The sequence below is a fragment of the Budorcas taxicolor genome, chromosome 1 (assembly GCF_023091745.1).
Source record: "Budorcas taxicolor isolate Tak-1 chromosome 1, Takin1.1, whole genome shotgun sequence".
NCBI lineage: Eukaryota > Metazoa > Chordata > Mammalia > Artiodactyla > Bovidae > Budorcas > Budorcas taxicolor.
In genome coordinates, this window is record NC_068910.1 from 11,772,330 (window position 1) to 11,791,901 (window position 19,572).

The window sequence follows — 19,572 nt, forward strand, 5'->3', positions numbered from 1 at the left end:
ATCTCCTTGGTCTTCCTCCTGCCTTGTCTGGTCAGCACAGGAACTGGTGCTGGTGTGGGAAGACACCTGCCATCTCGTAGCTCTGCTGCTGTGCCTCCAACCACCCTCTGCTTTACTGACAGACTGAACAGAAATCAGCTAGGGCTGGAGCTCACTGGGAAGCCAGTGGGACTGTCCTGGGTGAAGCCAGGAGAGCTGTAAGGCTCGGAGCAGCAGGATGGACATTTTGGGCAACCTACCAGGTCACACTGCCTCAGAACAGCCATTCTTTCCTCCCCAGGTCTGGGAAGTATGGTTTTCTGGCCAAGCAGCGCTGCACCAGAACCCGGAGAAAGATTTCCAGTGGGAGGCCTACCAGGCCCCAGACTTCGGGCCAGACCCCAGGGACATGGTGGCAAGGCAGGACAGGACCTCCTCACACATGTTCTAGCTCTGCAGTCGTGGAGCTGGAAAATGCCGTCCCTCAGACAGCACACGAGCAGGCCAGGGAGCAATGGCCGGCAGACAGTGGAGCACAGCCTCCAGCCAAGTCCTAGCTCAGACTCAAGCTTCCTCACCCACAGAACGGCTGAAGAAGGTCCCCGGGGGCTGCCCCGAGGGCTCAGTGAGGGGTCACACTCTTTCCGTGTTGCCCACGTTACCAGGTCCACAGTAAGCATCCAATAATTATCTAATTATTCACCTAGAATCAGGAAAAAGAAGTTCCTAAAAAACTCTGGGGACTTCCCCAGTGGTCTACTGGTGAAGTCTCCATGCTTCCAATGCAGCAGGCACTGGTGTGATGCCTGGTCAAGAAACTAGATCCCATATGCCTCATGGCCAAAAAGAAACCGGAACAAAACGCCCTCTACTTCACCTTTCTCATGGCAGCACTAACCCAGACTCCTCCCAGCCCACACTGGTTTGAGCAGCAGGAGTTCTGCGATGCTGCCATGGTGGGCGCCTGCAGCACACCGGCTCTGGGGCAGCAGGGCGCTGCTCTGAGCACCCTACCCCAGGATCCAGCCTCCAAGGCTGCTGAAAGCCCCCAAGGAAGCTGGTGAAATCCAGGACCCCCACCCCTGCGGCACTTCAGCCCGCTGTCTGTTCTTAGTATCCACTGGGATCCCTCGGACCATTCTTTACTTACTTGTTCATCTGAACCGCCCGAAGCAAAATACTCCCCCGTTCTTGAAAAGGCAACCGTGGTGGCTGGACCCTGTGAGAACAAGCCAAAAAGAACAAGCACGAAAGGTCACTCTAGATCCTCAACGCACTGGAAGAAATCAGAATCTCACGAGTGACAGTGACAGCAGGCCTCAGGGCTGAGCACCTCACCCAGCGCATGTTCCCCCGAACTGTGGGCGGAGGAACTGGCAGGGGCCGATGCACGAGCACGACCGCTGAGGCTCTGTCCCGGGCACCACTGACGACGGCGGCCATGAGGCCAAGGCCAGGATGGGCGAGACCGTCTGTGCTGACAGCCTTGCTAGGCCGACACCACTGTCCTCAGCTTCCAAGGGGAAGCCAGAGGTCAGAGAGGTGCACTGACTTATGCAGGCCCAGCACTGGGGCCAGAACTTGGTCCCTTTGACCAGACCATGCCCCACCTCATGTCCCTCTAATGAGTGCGTCACTTTCCTCATGCTGGGGCCCTGGGAGGAGACCTGACCCTCTGGCTTCTCAGATGCTGAAGGTCCTCACAACTGTCCAAAGGATGATGCCAAGCCCATCCCTGGCCGCACCCTGAGGGCCAGTGAGCACATCCAGGCTTGAGGTAGGGGACATGATCTCCCGTAAGGAGCGAGGACTCTTCCTCAAACGCCTGCAACCCATGGCAGAAAGACACACAGCAAGAGTCAGCTCAGCACACTACCGCAAACCATTGCTTCCTTCTGGCCAAACTTTAATGTAGTTCTACCTGGCATTCCCCAAGCAAAGCCAGATGAAGGAGGTTCTCTCCTAGAGGACGACGGTGCAGCCGCTGCCTACGGCCACCTCGGTCCCTCTAGAGTAGCACAGGGAGCAACGGGAACCCCTGCTGCCCGTGGGAGGGGCCTCTGTCAGTGGGGCCGACACACCCAGGACAACAGGAACACTGGGAAGCACTTCCACTCAGTGCCAGAAAGACCAGACAGGTTGTAGGCTGGAAAGGGCCCCGAGGTCACGGAGCAAGGGCAGCTGCAGCCTGCCCGGAAGAGAAGGCAGGTTAGACAGAGCTGCAGGAGAACGCACGTCTGCCTCTGTCTCTGGAATCTACCCACAGCTCCTCTTCCCTGAGCTGCCCATAAAGGGGGGTGAAGAAGAAGTACAAGCTGGCTAACGCCAAGCGCTCAGGCTGCCTGGAGCGCTCCACTTGCCCTGACACACTCGATCCTCAGGCGCGGCCTGTATGTTTACCCTGGAGGACAGGGCTGAGGGTCGGGTATGAAGCCTCCAGCCGTGCCTCTCACTGCCCTCCTGTGCAGGTGGGGCCCAGGGGCTGGGGTCAAAGAACCCAGGAGTGCTGGGCAGCCATCCACCAGGACAAAGCAGATCCACTCTCCCTGGCGGGAACCACGTCCACTTGCCCGGGTGAGAAACCGCCACCAGGAGCGGAGCACCACGGCTGCAGGTGCAGGGTCTAGGTGCAGGGTGGGAGCAGGTTACGATCGCCCAGATAGCCTTCCAGGAGGACAGTCACCACAGGCTGACAGGACTTCAGGGGGGCACTTTCAGGTGGCAAGTTTACTTGAGTCTTAGAAATCTCTCAACTGTCCCATACTTTCAATATTTTGATGAATATATAGCTACACTACATGAATACAAAGATAAAATGACAAAACTGTTTTCACTCTGAGGAAAAACAAAAAGGAAAGAGAAAAGGGAAGGAAAATAGTACAGAGTGTATCGAAAAGCCGGGCTCTCTGCCTGCCCAGAGCTCGCTGAGGAAGGGCGGGTTTCCAAGAAGTCACAGCAACTAAGGAACCGAACCAACACTCGTGGGTCAGTCCCCTTTCCTGTTGTCACTCAACACCAGATGCCAGCTTGGGCACAAGATGCTGAAGGCCAAGCGGCAGCAGGACCACTGAAGAACGTGGCCAGCAGCCCAGTCTGGCAGGGGCATCAGGACCAGAGAGCAGGTGCTGGAAGTCCTCCAGGCAAGAAGAGCTAGAGCTACCCCCAGGGTCCAGGTCCCAGGAAACGCCAGGGAGGGTGCAAGCGACACGGGTGCTCTGAGGACCCCTCAGGGTGGAGGCCCACGGTCCTCCCCACTGGTGCCCATTTACCAAGAGGACGGCACAGCTCCTATGCCAGGCCCCTCGGTGTTCCTTCCACAAAGGCTCCTACCCTTCCACCCGGGGTGCGCAAACAGTCCGGGGCACTTGAAGCACAGCCCGGAGAACGGCTGTCCCTGGGCTCTGCTGTGGGCCAAAGTCATCATGGACTGCAGCGCAGACGCAACTCTCCACTGCTGATGATCCGCATGCCAAGCCTCGGGAGGTCTTTGGAGACCCAGACTACCCAAATTTTTCTTGGTTTTCAGTAAATTCATTTAAGGCTACAAATCTGCCTCTGACTGCCACTGAGCACGCACCACCTTAGATCTTAGATCCCCAAAGCTTCCACTATGCGGTATTTTCCTGTCCTTCATCCCAGTGTCCCGTTTCACTGGGACTCTCTGAAGTCCAGCAGTTATTCAGGAGCATACTCTGGTTTCCAAACCCTGGGGGCTGGGGAGTCTCTCTCAGCCCTGGCAGGGGCCCGGTATGACGTGTGTTCTCTGAGACTGCCCTGCCTTCACAGTAACTGGCTCCTTTCAGTCAATTAGTCACTCCTGAAACACTCATCCACCGGCTCAGGGCAGGCATGGCGCCAGGCTGTTTCTTCCCCAAGGCAAGGCCCAGGGCTTCTCCAGTGCTTCCTGAGCGGTAGTCTGAGCAGCAGCTCTCACTGGGGCCCCGGCAGTGTGGACCCAACCTGTCCCCCGGCCACTGGGGGTGCCCATCCAGGGTCCAGGTCCACTGGCGGGGTTGCCGCGTAGGCTCTACCAGCTCCTTCCCTGCTCCCTCCCCGGATCTGGCCAGTTGGAGCCTTTTCTGAGATGATCACCGGGAGCACTGGATGCAGCCAGGGCCCCCACCTCCCTCTCCCCACTGACCCAGCTTCACGTGGCCCTCGAGCTTGGCTGGACTCACACCCAGTCATTTCACCACACACTGCCTCTGCCTGGACAACCTCTAGATCCAAGGGACCCACACTGGCTAGCTCCTTCGCATTCATACAGCGAAGCATCAACGGCAGCGGTAGGGAGGCAAAACAAAGGATGCCACAGCGTTTAGATCCCACAGCTCTGATGACCCTCACCCCGCGGCCCCTGCAGCTTGTCCAGACCTCTCCGCACTCCTCACCTTCCAGCCGGAGGCCCTGCACACCTGAACCCTGGCTATTGTGTCAACAACAGTTACAGTGCAAGGCCAGCCAGGCACCCCCATCACCACTACCCAAGTGTTTTGATGTTTTTCACTGGCTTCCAGCAAACACAACGGAATGTCACACCACATGCCCCACGCCAGAGATAGAAGCATGGCCATCAAACACACACACAGAGATCAAGGAGGCCTCTGGCGTGGGTGCTTGACTCTGACCCCTGTGCTCAGACAGAGGCACCGTAACCCAGCCCACCAGACTGTGTCTTCCACAAAACTCCGAAAGGGAGGCTCTACACTGGCTCACTCAACCTGCTGTGGCCTGGTGGATGTCCTTTTAGGGAGCCCCGTGGACAAGGAACAGCCCCCTAGCTCCTAGGCTGCTCCTGACCTTAGCCAAGGACACCTGTTCCCAGCCCTTAACCTGGGCTGCCAGCAGGGAACAGAGGATCAGGCTGAGTTCCTGTTAACTTCCGTTGGCGCTCATGAACTATTCTCCTCCCTCTTTTGTTCCCTCACCTCTTGCAGGAGGAACCCAGCCATCGAAGCCAGAGCTAAGCCTCTCAAGCAGCAAAGCGAATCCCCCAAATTAACCGACTACATAAGAGCTGCAGGGTGCAAAGAAACAGGCAGGAGGGGCTTGTTCGGAGGACTTCCTCCCGCCTGGGGCAGCCGGGGCGGGCCAAAATGCACAGGCACTCTGTCCTGCTGCTGCGGCTCCTCCTGGGAGGTGAGCCCCACTTAACACCACTCCCCCAGCTCCAGCCCAGGCCCCAGCAAGGCACAAGCTGCCAGGAGCATCAGCTGACCCATTCTCAAAGCCTGTGATTTCTCAGCAACCGAGCTCAGCCCCTGGCACAGACAGACGCTGTCCCAGTATGGGGTTCTGGGCCTCGGGTGATGGGTGCTCGCCCCACCGAGGGCCAGCTGTGGTGTGGGGAACCACGGGCCTGCTGGTCCCTGTGTGGTTCCATCACTCCACAGAGACACAAACTCCAACTGCACAGCCACAAGCACCAGATTTAACTCCCCACCCACGCCCCACCTACCATCCTCTCCCAAATAGCTCTGGGGACGAAAACCAAATGAGCATGGCTCGAGATTATGTTTCGGAAAATACAGAAAAATAAACCTGTATTTCTAGCACACTGTCCCCACGTGTGCCACACAGAACTCCGGGCGGGGGGGGGGGGGGCGAGGGGGAGGCCTTGCTCGGGGCAGTTGGTGGGAAAGCCCTCTCCACTGCGAAGTGAGGGGTGCGGTGGGATGAGGAGGCTCCCGTGCAGTGACAACCCGAAGTCTGTACTGGCTCTGGCAAGAAGCAAGGACTCCCTTCCCTCCTGCCTAAGTGTCCCAGTCTAGGCGGGTCTCCAAGAGCAAGACTTTCCAGAGCCTCAGAGAGGGCACTGTCTTCCGCAGACAGCCCGGTGCCATCAGATACCACGCTGTCCTCCAGGGGTCAGGCCCCGGAAAAGACCCGATTAAAGAAGGGCCATGCAAGCAGGCCTGGAGACCAAAACAGCAGTGGGACAGACCGCTCAGGGCAGCGGTGGGACAAGGACTCTGGCTCAGGGAATCACTGTACCCCACCCACTGGGGGATGGATTTTAGGAGCTGTGGACAAAAGTCAAGTCAGAGTGAGAGGATGATATGGAGCAAAAGAAGAAGCCAGACAAACCCTACAGAGATTCTGGGGGTGAATGGGAGGAGGGGAAATGGACACATCCCATCCCAGACGGGAAAGGGGTGACGGCCATCAGAGGCCCCTACCATGAACTCAGTTTCCTAACAAACACTGTCCACCCATGGTGCCAGGACCATGCCCAGAACAGAAACTGTAAACTGCCTGTTAAAGAGCTCTCACCTAGGGACTTCCCTGCTGGTCCAGTGGCTACGACTTGAGCTCGCAATACAGGGGGCCTGGATTTGATTCCTGGTCAGCAAACTGCCACATGCCACAACCAAAGATCCCAAGTGTCACAACTAAGACCCAGCACAGGAAAAGAGATAGATAAATATTTTAGAAAAAAGAGCTCTCACCTAGAACAGCACGGGGTCATTTTCCAAGAGCTGCACAGAAAAGGGACTGACCCCTGTGAGGACCTACTATGTCTGGTGCTGAGCAACACAGACATCCTCTCCCATTATGACAAGTACAGGTGTCATTCTTACAGAGGAGGAAAGGCTGGCAAAGGCAAGGTCTTAACCACTGTCAAAGGGTAAGAGATGGTGCCAGAATGGTTTGATCCCAACACCCAAGCCCTTTCCTCCCTTTTGTGGACCCCCAAAACTCATGCTTTTCTGGCTGAACAAGATGAGAGAGTGCCCGGCGTCTTTTCTAAACCAGAAACAGGTGGGTATAAGCGGTTCAGTCCTGGAAATACTGGGGTGGTTCCTTAGAAAGCTCGGCATCAGACAAGGCTGTGAACTTTCCCCAATAAAATATAGCAGACATTTGCCCTCAGTCAAAGCAGCTGGCAAAGGTGACCATGAGGGCTCCTTTCCACCAGATCACTGAGAGAGGAATCACCCCAGTGTCCCCAGGGGAGAAGGCGGAGGAAAGAGGACAGTGCCCCATCCCCAGGTTGGCAGAGCCTCTCCACTCTGTCCACTCTCCACCTGAATGGCAGACTCACGTGGAGGCAGAGGGCTACCCCATCTCTCAGACCCAAAAGGCTCCTTGGCCCATCCCACACCCCTGCCCTGGCAAAGGGCACTGTCTGCTCAGCTGGAGTTTGCAGACCTGCTGCCCTCAAGCAGCAGGGCTATTGAAAGGCCAGGGCCCACTTGGGCTGGAGCCAGCAATGGGCCTGCCCAGCTCTCTGGCCTGATGCCCAAATCACTTGCGGACACTCACCCCAAAGAAGTCTCTCAAGAGCCATGCGAGCCCCAGTAGCAGCCAAGGAGTCGTTTCAGGGGCACAGCATGTGTAATGCCAGCTCCCATGAGGCAGGAGCCTCGCTCAGTCACCAGTCACACCCCCTGAATGGCCCTTTGTGGCTCAGAATCCCAAAGCCGGGACTGCAGGGAGAAAGCCCCAGAATCCTTTAGGCTCACAACAAACTAGTAACTCATGTCCGCCCCCAAACCCACAAGTCAGCCGGCCTCTCAGGGGCCAATGGAAGTGTGGCCAGTCACACACCAGAGAACCACCAAACTGCCAGCAGGGTCAGACCCCTGGGGCACCAGCTGCCCTGGGTGCTGCCCGTGGGCCTAGCCCAGGAGACCCAGGCCACCTCAGGTGATCCCGATCTTAGCTTTGCGCTTGGCATGTGGCCATCCTGGTGCTCCTGTGCCTTCAGGAGATGGCAGACTTCTGGCCTCAACCCAAGGCAAGACAGCTTCTGCCCAACAGCTCTGCCTCCTTGACCCTTCCTTCTCCACTCTGACCCTTCCTCACTCTTGCCCCATTAGAGGTGGTTTAGGCCGGCCCTCTTGCAGGACACAGAGATACTTCCTTGGCACACACAGAGCCGCCTCTCGGTCAGGGTCTGGTTCACCCCAGCACCAGCCCCCTGCGGCTGACTCCTCTCAGCTGGCCTCTGACCCCCAGCCTGCACTGTACCTTCTCACAGGTATGGAACTGGAGGCCCAAGGGGGTTGTTGCTCCATGGAGCAGAGTAACTCAACAGCCCTCCCTCTAAAGCTCCCTCAGGGCTCTGCCTGAGGGCAATCACAAGCAAGTCCTCAAGTCCAAACCAAAGCTTCAAGGGGATCCCTCTCCCACTGACCAGAATGCTGTCATCCAACAGTGAGGCTGGAACACAAGAAGCCATGAGGCCTGCTGGTTTCCTACACAGACCAGTGATCTATTACTAAGAACAAGAGTGAGATTACAACTCAGCTTCTAACAGTCATACATATGGGGTCAGCGGGTGTGCTGGAAACTGTCGATATGGCTAACTGACCCCGTTCAACAACCATAAGCTGCCTACACCATTCTCTGGGCCTCGGTTCCCCAACCAGGACTCAAAGGTGCTTTCAAATCTGCCAACTACTCTGTGGGACAGAATCCCTGGGCATCTGGGGCCACTAGGGAGCCACGGGGCTGCTCAGCCACAGGCTTTAGGAAGTGGCCAGTGACAGCTGTGCTGGGTGAGGCCCTCAGTCACCTCCCGGAACAGAATGTGGAAGCTCAAGTCGCCAAGGAGCTCAGCTGCGCGCTTTACTGGAAGGACAGGGCCGGTGGCACTTCATGAGGGGGGAGCCTAAGACCAGATGCTGCACAGAGCACGCGGGCAGAGCTGCACTCCTCAGCCACGGTACAGGCCCTCTCCCTGGGGCTTGGCCAGGGCAATACATTCTCCAACAGGGCAACACAGGTGTCCAAGAACTGTTCCAGGGTGGAACCACTCTGGCCCGATAGCACGCACAGACCCTCACAGGTCAGGGACGTTTACGGAGCACACTGGCTCCCAGTGACAACACAGGTCAAACCTCCACAGGTCTGTCCCCTCAGGGAGAGAAAAGGCACTCTTGCTCCCAGCCCAGATGTCACCTGCTCTAGGTATTCAGTGGCTGCTGGGCTGTTTTTAATAACTGCCCCAATCAAGGCTGCTCAACCGCACTATCCTTTCTAAGGAAGGCACCCTTAGCTGACTGTGAATCACCCCAAACCCAGGCCCCTAAAGCCCACAGCACACCAGTGCTAAGTGTCTGTATTTGGTGGGAATTTTCAAGGGTCAGAACAGAAACAAATGTGAGCCTCTCACTCCAAGTCTCACTTTGATCTGAGCAGCACTCTGGGGAAGAAGCCCACACTGCTTCACCTAACCCTCCAAGTACCACCCAAGACCCAACCTGCCTCTCGTTTCGTAATGCATCTCATGCCACCTCAGCTCTGCTGATGGCCCCAGGGAGTCCCCTGCTTGCCAGGCATGAGCCCCAGGGGATGGGGCCACCGCATCCATTTCAAACCCATGACGCCCAGCCCAGCAAGCTGGGGAGCGGATGACATAATGGACAGGCAGACAGCAAGATGAATAGTGGTGAGCTTGCTTCTCTTTCTTCCCCCTTCCTCTGGGCACTGCAAGCTTGGTGATTCCTGGAGCCATTTCCCATTCTCCACACCCCAGAACTACCAGTTGTCCTCAGCCTAGCTCCCACATTCCAGGTTCAACAGCAGACAGGCAACCACGTGATTTATCGTGGCCCCGTCTTGCTTCTCTGGGAGAACAACATCCACAGGCTTCCATGCTCTGACACTGGGCCTGAGCTCAGGAATGCCCCTGTAGATGCTGCATTCGAGGCTTCTCAGGCTCAGAGCTGAGTCAGCGGTCTGAAGAGCGCTCACAAGAAAAAGGAAAGAATGGGGTGGTCACCTGGTGTGCACCTGTCTGCACGGTATTTCCGTGCATGGCTTCTCCTTTATCATCAGAACACAAGAGGCAGCAGCCTTCACGTGGTTTCCAAATGCCCTCCTGGTTATGAAACTCCAGCCAAAACTGGTTACGCATGAATCTAAGTAATCAAATCGCCAAAGGGATAACCAAGGTGATTCCCCCACAGGCTGACAAGAGCAGCAGTCACCTCAGCCCAGTGGCCGCACATGACGCCCAGATGTGTCAACATCAGAGGAACAGGTCCGAGCTCCTGCACACCAGACATGTCTCTGACAGACAAGGGATCACCACAGCTGATGGCAAGTGGCCTCCACGTCCCAAGGAAGCAAAAGAAAAGGCCTGTGCCCCCACAAGACCCAGCCAAGGCCCTATACACAACTCAGGTGGCAGTGGGATCCAGAGGGCCCTGGGGTAGGCACCTCAACACAGCTGCTGGCCCAAGAGGCATGAGCACCGCAGAGCCTCCCTCAGCCCTCGAGAGTGCCCCCACTCTCCATCCTGCCTGCGCCTGCTCACAAATAGAGAAGTGGACAGATGGAAATGCTCTGGTCTCTGCCCCAACAGGAGACACTCTGCTGACCACTCTGCTCAGCAGGAGACACTCAGCCACACCCAGCCCGCCTCCCACAGCCCACCCGCCGAGGCCGGTGCCCAGTCACTGCCCCACAGGGAGCCGAGGCACAGGCACGTTGCTAAAAGGGGCTCGGAGAGAAAGCCCCTCTCCTCGAGTCAGCTCCGGGAACTCCTCAGCAAATGTGTGGGGAGACTTCCCTCCTTCATGCCCACCTCCACGAGGCACCTGTTGTTTCTGCCTCCAAAGGGCTCCAGGAGGCTTCATGGCTGTTCACGGAATGGGTCCCAGGGCTCTCCTCAACCGTACCACCAAGGGAGGCTGGAGGTCACTTGGGACAGACTCCATTCAGCCTAAAGAAACCCTGCCAACCACGTCCAGACGCCTCCCTCCCCACCCCCATCCAACTGAAGCCCTGTGCTCCCTCCTCAGCTGCTGCCCCAGGCCCAGCGCTTCTGCAGAGGTCACAGCTCTCATGGGTAGGACACCTGTTTCTGCACCTCACCCCACTGCCCAGGCTGTGGAGGGATGCAAAACGCTCCAACGGCCCCCATCAGGCGCCAAGGGAAGGGTCACCTTGAGGTGGCCCCTTCAGCCCATGCCACGCCACCCCGCCCAGGCTGACGCCCTCACCTGATGGCCGTGGAGTGTGTAGAGCAGCCGGCCCTCCATGAGGTCCAGGATCTTCAGGGTTGAGTCGCTGGAGGCCGTGACCAGGTAGTTCCCCGACGGATGGAAGGAGAGGGCATTCACCGCCGCGCTGTGCACTGGGGGAAGGATGGCAGTCAGGCGCAGGCTGGGAGGCCCGTGAAGCCAGAAGACAGCACGCGGGGCCAGCCAGGGCTCCACATGGGGCTGGGCCAGGGCAGCCAGCATCCCAAGCTGCCGTGAGGAGCCTCCCAAGGACTTTCCAGGAGGGCAGCACAAGCAAAGGACAGGAAGACGCGCACCCAGAGCCGAGGGCAGGCCGCGGGAGACGCAGGGCAGGTGGGAGCCCAGGGGGCAAGGCCAGGGGATCAAGCCATCCCTCTGCCTCTCCCTCCTCACCAAGCCATCAAGCTGGAGATGGACAGAGTGCTTGAACATGACCCTCACTAGGCCTCACATGCTGCCACTTCAGGGAAACCAAATGGAAAAGAGAACCCCTGACATGCCAATACGATGCCCCTCATTTCAGTTCAGTTCAGTCGCTCAGTCATGTCAGACTCTTTGCGATCCCATGAATCGCAGCACACTAGGCCTCCCTGTTCATCACCAACTCCCGGAGTTCACTCAGACTCACGTCCATCGAGTCGGTGATGCCATCCAGCCATCTCAGCCTCTGTCGTCCGCTTCTCCTCCTGCCCCCAATCCCTCCCAGCATCAGAGTTTTTTCCAATGAGTCAACTCTTCGCATGACGTGGCCAAAGTACTGGAGTTTCAGCTTTAGCATCATTCCTGCCAAAGAACACCCAGGGCTGATCTCCTTCAGAATGGGCTGGTTGGATCTCCTTGCACTCCAAGGGACTCTCAAGAGTCTTCTCCAGCACCACAGTTCAAAAGCATCAATTCTTCGGCGCTCAGCCTCCTTCACAGTCCAACTCTCACATCCATACATGACCACAGGAAAAACCATAGCCTTCACTAGACGGACCTTAGTCAGCAAAGTAATGTCTCTGCTTTTGAATATGCTATCGTTGGTCATAACTATTCTTCCAAGGAGTAAGCGTCTTTTAATTTCATGGCTGCAATCACCATCTGCAGTGATTCTGGAGCCCAAAAAAATAAAGTCTGACACCGTTTCCACTGTTTCCCCATCTATTTCCCATGAAGTGATGGGACCGGATGCCATGATCTTCGTTTTCTGAATGTTGAGCTTTAGGCCAACTTTTTCGCTCTCCTCTTTCACTTTCATCAAGAGGCTTTTTAGCTCCTCTTCACTTTCTGCCATAAGGGTGGTGTCATCTGCATATCTGAGGTGATCGATATTTCTCCCGGCAATCTTGATTCCAGCTTGTGTTTCTTCCAGACCAGCGTTTCTCATGATGTACTCTGCATAGAAGTTAAATAAGCAGGGTGACAATATACAGCCTTGACGTCCTCCTTTTCCTATTTGGAACCAGTCTGTTGTTCCATGCCCAGTTCTAACTGTTGCTTCCTGACCTGCATACAGATTTCTCAAGAGCAAGTCAGGTGGTCTGGTATTCCCATCTCTCTCAGAATTTTCCACAGTTTATTGTGATCCACACAGTCAAAGGCTTTGGCATAGTCAATAAAGCAGAAATAGATGTTTTTCTGGAACTCTCTTGCTTTTTCCATGATCCAGCAGACGTTGGCAATTTGATCTCTGGTTCCTCTGCCTTTTCTAAAACCAGCTTGAACGTCAGGAAGTTCACGGTTCACTTACTGCTGAAGCCTGGCTTGGAGAATTTGAGCATTACTTTACTAGCGTGTGAGATGAGTGCAATTGTGCGGTAGTGTGAGCATTCTTTGGCATTGCCTTTCTTTGGAATTGGAATGAAAACTGACCCTTTCCAGTCCTGTGGCCGCTGCTGAGTTTTCCAAATTTGCTGGCATATTGAGTGCAGCATTTTCACAGCATCATCTTTCAGGATTTGAAACAGCTCAACTGGAATTCCATCACCTCCACTAGCTTTGTTTGTAGTGATGCTTTCTAAGGCCCACTTGACTTCACATTCCAAGATGTCTGGTTCTAGATTAGTGATCACATCATCATGACTATCTGGGTCATGAAGATCTTTTTTGTACAGTTCTTCCGTGTATTCTTCCCACCTCTTCTTAATATCTTCTGCCTTGGTTAGGTCCAGACCATTTCTGTGCTTTATCGAGCCCATCTTCGCATGAAATGTTCCCTTGGTATCTCTAATTTTCTTGAAGAGATCTCTAGTCTTTCCCATTCTGTTGTTTTCCTCTATTTCTTTGCATTGATCGCTGAAGAAGGCTTTCTTATCTCTTCTTGCTATTCTTTGGAACTCTGCATTTAGATGCCTAGCTTTCCTTTTCTCCTTTGCTTTTCGCCTCTCTTCTTCACAGCTATTTGTAGGGCCTCCCCAGACAGCCATTTTGCTTTTTTGCATTTCTTTTCCATGAGGATGGTCTTGATCCCTGTCTCCTGCACAATGTCACGAACCTCCGTCCATAGTTCATCAGGCACTCTATCTATCAGATCTAGGCCCTTAAATCTATTTCTCACTTCCACTGTATAATCACAAGGGATTTGATTTAGGTCATATCTGAATGGTCTAGCGGTTTTCCCTACTTTCTTCAATTTAAGTCTGAATTTGGTAATAAGGAGTTCATGATCTGAGCCACAGTCAGCTCCTGGTCTAGGGAAAGAACATGAGTGGGGTGGGTGAGAAGCCAGTGAAGACAAGCTCTCAGGAGCCAGTTAGGCTGGGGTTCTGATCCCAGCCTCCCGACTGGCCCACCCTGGCACACTGAGCTTGCTCTCCTTCTGCGGCACAGCACCCCCCGTAGGGTGCTGTGGGGATGCTACCAGCTGATGCCTGGGAGGCGTCTGTGCAGAGCGAGCCCTGATGCCCCCGCCACCAGCCCAGGCATCGGACGCTACTCCAGGTCCTGCCACTTAACCCCCTTAACAGCTCCAGCCCCTCCGTGCCTCTTCGCCACTGCTCTAGCCCAAGCCCCACCATCCACGCTGGTGTCCCTCTCTCCAAGATCTGACCCCCAGCCCTGTCGGCTCCCTAGCCCCAAGACCTTCCTACCCCTTGTTCCCCTTGGGCCGGGAAGACCCTGCAGCTCAATATTCAGTTACCGCCCCAGGGAAGCCTCCCTTGACCTCTCCATCAGGGCCTTGTTTTAGCCTCCTGAATCACCATGATCCTCTTCAAAGCAAGGGTTTTGCATTTACGTGCAGTTATTTCATTCCCCACTGGGTCCCCTAGAGACCATGTGCTTCACCAGGCAGGGGCTGCGCTGGGTCCTTGGCTCCTGGCTCAAGGCCTGACACTGAACGGGTCTCAAAAAGCAGTTGGTGATTGGGACCCAGACAGGACACATGGGGATGGGCAATGCGAGGACCAGCCAGCCACATCACAGCTTCTTAGAGCAACTGCTGAGAAGACCTGGTGCCTTCATACCCACTACTACTGGCCTGGGGGCGGGTGGTGGGGCAGGGCGGCGATCAGCGGGACTACAGTAACCATGAACCCATCACGCCAGAACAGCCATAAATATAGAGGCAAATTCTAAAACCAACCCCTCACCCTGGCACGTTAGCGTGCAGGAGCAACTGCTGGGCCCATAAACACCCCCACCATGAACTAGTCTCCACAGAGCCGACAGAGGTGCAGGGAGCCCCTCAAACTGCAGGCTGGCCAGACGCCGGGGACTGTGGATGCACAGTCCTGAGCACACACTTAGGGGAGACAGCCAGGACCTTACGTAACACGATATTTAGGTCTGAACACTCTCAGCACCAGGAACTCCAAGAGATGGCCTGGAGCAGGGCTGCCAGGATCCCCAGAGTTGGCTCCTGGGACCAGAGCCCAGAGTCCCCACAGCCCAACACACTGCTACAGCCAGGGCCAAGGGAAAGGGGGCAGCGCCCTCAGTGCTCACCAAAAACAGGGGCGTGGAGAGCAGAGGAACAAAGTCACAGCAACCCCAGCAGAACTGAACAGGCACCAGCCACACACAGCGGCAGAAAGAACACGAATAGCGCAGAGTGTGACCAAGACGCCCACGTGTGGGGGGAGCACCCACATGGGCAGACCCGGAAGCAGCGTGGACTGAAGCTCCTGACACAGAGCAGGACTTCTCTCTGAGGAGGACAGGAACAGGGGCACCTTTAACTGTTCATCTACATACCTCCAGAATGTATTTTTTCAACATTAGACCATAGTCACTATGATAACACGACTGAGTGAATGCTTAAAAAGTCAATCCTTCCTTCACCCTGAAAGAGTGTCAAGTCTGGGGGGCAGGAGACAGGGTCGTGCTGGCACTTAGGCAGTGCGTCTCTAGGCTGCGAGCCTGCTCCTGAGGGGCTGGGCTCGCCAGAAGGCAGCTTCACACTCGCGGTGAAGTCGGGGCTGGGGGTTGAGGGAGGCAAGCACAGCAAGATCCCCCGCACCCTCCGCGCCACAGCAGACGGCGTGGAGAGTCCGCTGCGCACCGCACCCCCCCACCTCACCATACCCCATCTCCTCTTGGGCAGCCTCAAAATGCTGCTCCTGGCACTTCTGCCTCCCTGAGCCTGGAGAAGGGCATGCTATTCTCGTCTCTGCAGCCCCTGGCAGCCTGCGCTGGCATGCGTGCCAGCCCCGCCCCAACCTGAGGCAACGTTGGGAGAAGCAGCAGCAGCATCGGGCAGGGGGCAGGCTCAGGGAGCACAGGGCTGCCCAGCACCGGCCGCGCCGGGGCCTCCCGCCTGGTCAAGCCCACCCAAGGGAGGAAGGGTGCCCGAGGCCTGGCTCCACGATAAATGGCAGGAGTAGCAAAGGCCTCTTGGCTGGAGTAGAAATACCTGGAACCATTTACTCCAGAAGAGGGCTCAGCCCAGCAAGCCAGGCTTTTGGAGATGTGCCAGACCCCACAACCAACCCCCTTTCCCCACTTGCTCAGCTGCCTCATCCCCCAGCCCCGTCAGCCTGGGGCAGCTTCTCCAGCTCTGCAGAGGGTGGGACTGTGCCAGGGAGGCCTCATAAGAATTAGCCCTGGATGACAGTCCCCCTGCACGATGGAGGCCCAGCTGCCCCACGAGGGGGTGAGCCTCCTGTCACAAAACCCTGAGCAGTGATGGCCCACAAACAATCCACTTTTCACCAAGGCCAAAGCTGCAGGCCCTCCGCCTGGCTCCACGGCAGACATGAGTGACGGCTGATGGCAGGCTGCCCATCGGGCACAGCTGTGTGCTACACCCCACCCCCAGCACTACCCCAGAGCAGGGATGCCAACTCAAGGTCAGAGATGTACCAGCTCGAGGTCCTACAAGTCACCAGGGTGCCAAGGAGGGGGCCTGAGGTCACTGCAGACCCTGCCCCCAGTAGTGGAACAGGTCACAGCTGCGGCCTAAGGAGACACCTGGGCATTCCCAACCTGCCTGCACAGCTCTTCCTGCTGAATCCTCAGCAAACCTGCCCCCCTGTCCAATGGGCTCCAAACTGGCCAAGGGACCCCAGCAGGCCCCTTCCAGGGACAGGCCACACCAGTGCCAAGCCACACCACATTCCCCACCCCACCACAAGGGGCTCGGCACCTACCACCCAGGGTGGCTCTCACAACACAACTGGCATCACAAGTGACACAGAGGCTGTGGGCTTACAAGAGCTATGGGTTCACACGATGAAGGTGCTCTGATAGCAGCAGCAAAGATGCTCCAAACACTGCTCTGCAGGAATGCTGTGTGAACGCTGGCTCAGGGAAGGCGGGGGAGAGGCAGTGTGTTGGCCAGATCAGGTGGGACAGCGCCTGGCCTCACAATCAACCCTTTCAGTCTCCAAAACCCAAAAAGGGTGCAGACCTGCCCTGTTGGCTACACAGCAGCTTTAAAGCCTTCTATGACCATGTCTGGGGTAGGGTGGGGCATCCAGGGGGTTGCTAAGGACCAATGTACAGAGAAGCTGGGACTCTGAGCTCTAACTGGAGCTTCTGGAGAGAGCCAAGTCCTCTCAGAGGCCTTGGGCAAATAAATGACTGGAATCAACACAGTGTGAGGAACCCGGAGCTTCTTCGCTGCACGACCCAGGCAAGCCTCAAACACCCCATCTGTGAAATGGGGAGCAGCCCTGCGCTGCTGACCACCCAGGCCTGTCCCTGGATATCGAACACACACGTGCCTGGAAAGCACAAGGCACATGAAGGGATCTGGGACAAGGCTGCTCAGATGTCTGAACAGTCTTAGTGTGGGCTTCGAGCATATGGCGCCTAAGCCACCTCCGTGGGGACTGGCACTCCCGGGGCTCCAGCGCCCCACCAACTCCTTGCTGAATTGGGAAATCAGAACTGCTCCCCGCAGTGACAGGCCAGAGCAAGACACTCCTCGCCTGAGACAAAGGGTGCCAGCCACCTGCTGTCGCCCAAAGTGATTCTAACACACCAACAGGGGACGGGAAGTACCATCCACAGAGCAGGATTTTGGTGGGTGGCCACAGGCGGCCTGGACTCGCTGGCCACACACTGCAGTATCACGAACCAATTTCTCAGAAAAGCACAACAGCCTTAGGTACTCAAACCCCAATCAGGGGAGACACTGGACGCCACTGGCCTTAAAAGCTTTCCCCTGGGTGTCTTCTGCTGGGATTTTCCGCCTGCTGCCAAGAGGCCTGCTGCCAAGGGGCCGGGAGGCCCTCTCGGGGATCCAGCCTCCCAGGGGTGCCCCTGCCTCTTGGGGTGGGGAGACAGCTGCTACTCAGGAGCCAGGAGCACCTCTCAGGTCGAAGGTGCTGCCACAGCACTGTCTAGGGGAGCGGCTGGACCTGAGCAGACCTGACCAGCTCCCTGCCAGTGAAGAGGGGGAGGGGTGGACCCCCTACCAGTGAGCTCGGGCCCTTGAGGTTTCCTTGAGCCCTGGAGGCTGAGCCCAGGGGTGCTGGGATAAGCCTGCTGCCTTGTGACCAGCCACCGTGTGCCACATACTGGGCAGGGAGGTCAGGGGGGTCCAGCTGTTTGCGGGGTGCTCCAGGCCCACGAGGTTTCTGGTCCCTAAGGGGGGATGGTGCTTAGGAATCAAATGCTTCAGGCTTGCTGAGCGGCTGTCATGAGAGGAAAGGACAGCTGTATTAACAGGCTGAAATTCCTCTGCGGAGCCTGTCAGCCTCACGCACCTCAGGCCCCCTCAGGACTCGACCTTGGATGCCACCTGAGTCCACCCACTGCCCCCCAGCCCTGCCAGTCATGGACCTTCCACCCCCACCTGCTGCCAAGCCTGCTCCCTCAAGAAGCCGAGGCACCTCTCCCCAGCACCCTCCACTCTCCTCCACTGCTGTGGGTCACCACACCCTGAGCACCCTCTTCAGGACACCCCACTTTCCTCCGCTCTCCTCAGCCCTCCACTGTGGGGAGACCAGGCTCCCACTCGTCACTCTGGATGCTCTGTGGGTCTTTTTCTCCCACGGCCCCTCAAGCTCAGGGATGCAACCCCAGATCCCGGGCTCACCTGGCCCCTCCACCCACAGCATCAGCTCTGCCTCCATCCAGTCTCCAGAACCCATCCTCTGGGCCTGACCCCTGCCTCACTCTCACGTCTAGCCTTCACCCAACATCGGGCATGGATAGCCCTCCCACCAGGCACGTGGCTTCCTACTCAAGCAGGCTCTCAGCACGCTATCCTCTCAGATGCCTGTCACCTCTCCACCTCATCCCAGCATGTCCAGCCAGGACACGGGCTACAGCACGGCATTCCAGGCCCTTCCCTGCGGGCACCTGTTGCTGTACCTCGTCAACACCAGGCATCTGATCCATCAGAGGTGTGCCTGGACTCTCCCAGGGTCACCTGGAGATTCTCCCCATCAGTATGAAGACTTATGTGGTAAAACCACATATCCAGTTTTAGACTGTAATCCTCATTTGGATTCTCCCATCAGATCCTCACAAACCCCATCAGGCAGGTTACCACCACCTCTGCACAGACAGGAAGCCGAGTCCAGGCACTGCTCTGCCTCATCACCTCCCTGCCCAACGCCCCCTGACCTCACACTCAGAGACAGCATTCCCGCCCAGCACCACTCAGCTCCTCCCACCTCCCCACATCAGTGTGCTGATATACCCAGTTTGCAACTTGGGCCTGGCCCAAGGCAGGAGAAAGGCCTCTAAGGCTGAAGGAGAGGAGAGGCGTGGTCTCCAAGGAGAGGGTAGACCCCGCTGGGGCTCTGTTCTAGAAGCTGCTGTCTGGAACAGCCATCAGTGACAAACTCCAGGGTTTCCGGTCCAGGCAAGAACCACTCTGGTGGCTGGCCCCTACCACCTGGTGGTGGTGTGCAGTACTGCAGGCCTGGGCCAGCAGGGCCAGTCTTGCGAGGAAACCAGCCCTCAAGACTCCAGGACAGACTCAGCAGCAGCAGCAGCATCACCATCACTGTCACCAACACCGCACTGACGCAACACAGAGAGGCACTCTCTAAGTTCCTGTCATGGACCAACTCATTACACCAACACCACCTATGAAACACGTCTCATCAAGGGTACACAGGAGTCAAGTAACCTGCCCAAACTCACCCAGCTACCTCCACCAGGTGCTTTTCAAGACCAGGATCTATTCTCCCTTCTTGGAAGATCTGTTCCTTTAGTCACCCCAAGAAAATGCCAGCCT

The 19,572-nt window shown here is 56.8% G+C and overlaps 1 protein-coding gene across 1 annotated transcript in view; it reads right to left on the reverse strand.

Moving 5' to 3' along the window:
* Positions 1–19,572, reverse strand: part of POC1A (POC1 centriolar protein A) — a 76,683-nt gene that overhangs the window by 42,861 nt on the left and 14,250 nt on the right. Inside the window, exons 7-8 of the mRNA XM_052638970.1 lie at positions 10,935–11,068; positions 1,130–1,198 (exon numbers count right to left, since the gene is read on the reverse strand). Coding sequence (XP_052494930.1) covers positions 1,130–1,198; positions 10,935–11,068 — 203 coding nt within the window. The remainder of the gene's footprint in view (positions 1–1,129; positions 1,199–10,934; positions 11,069–19,572) is intronic.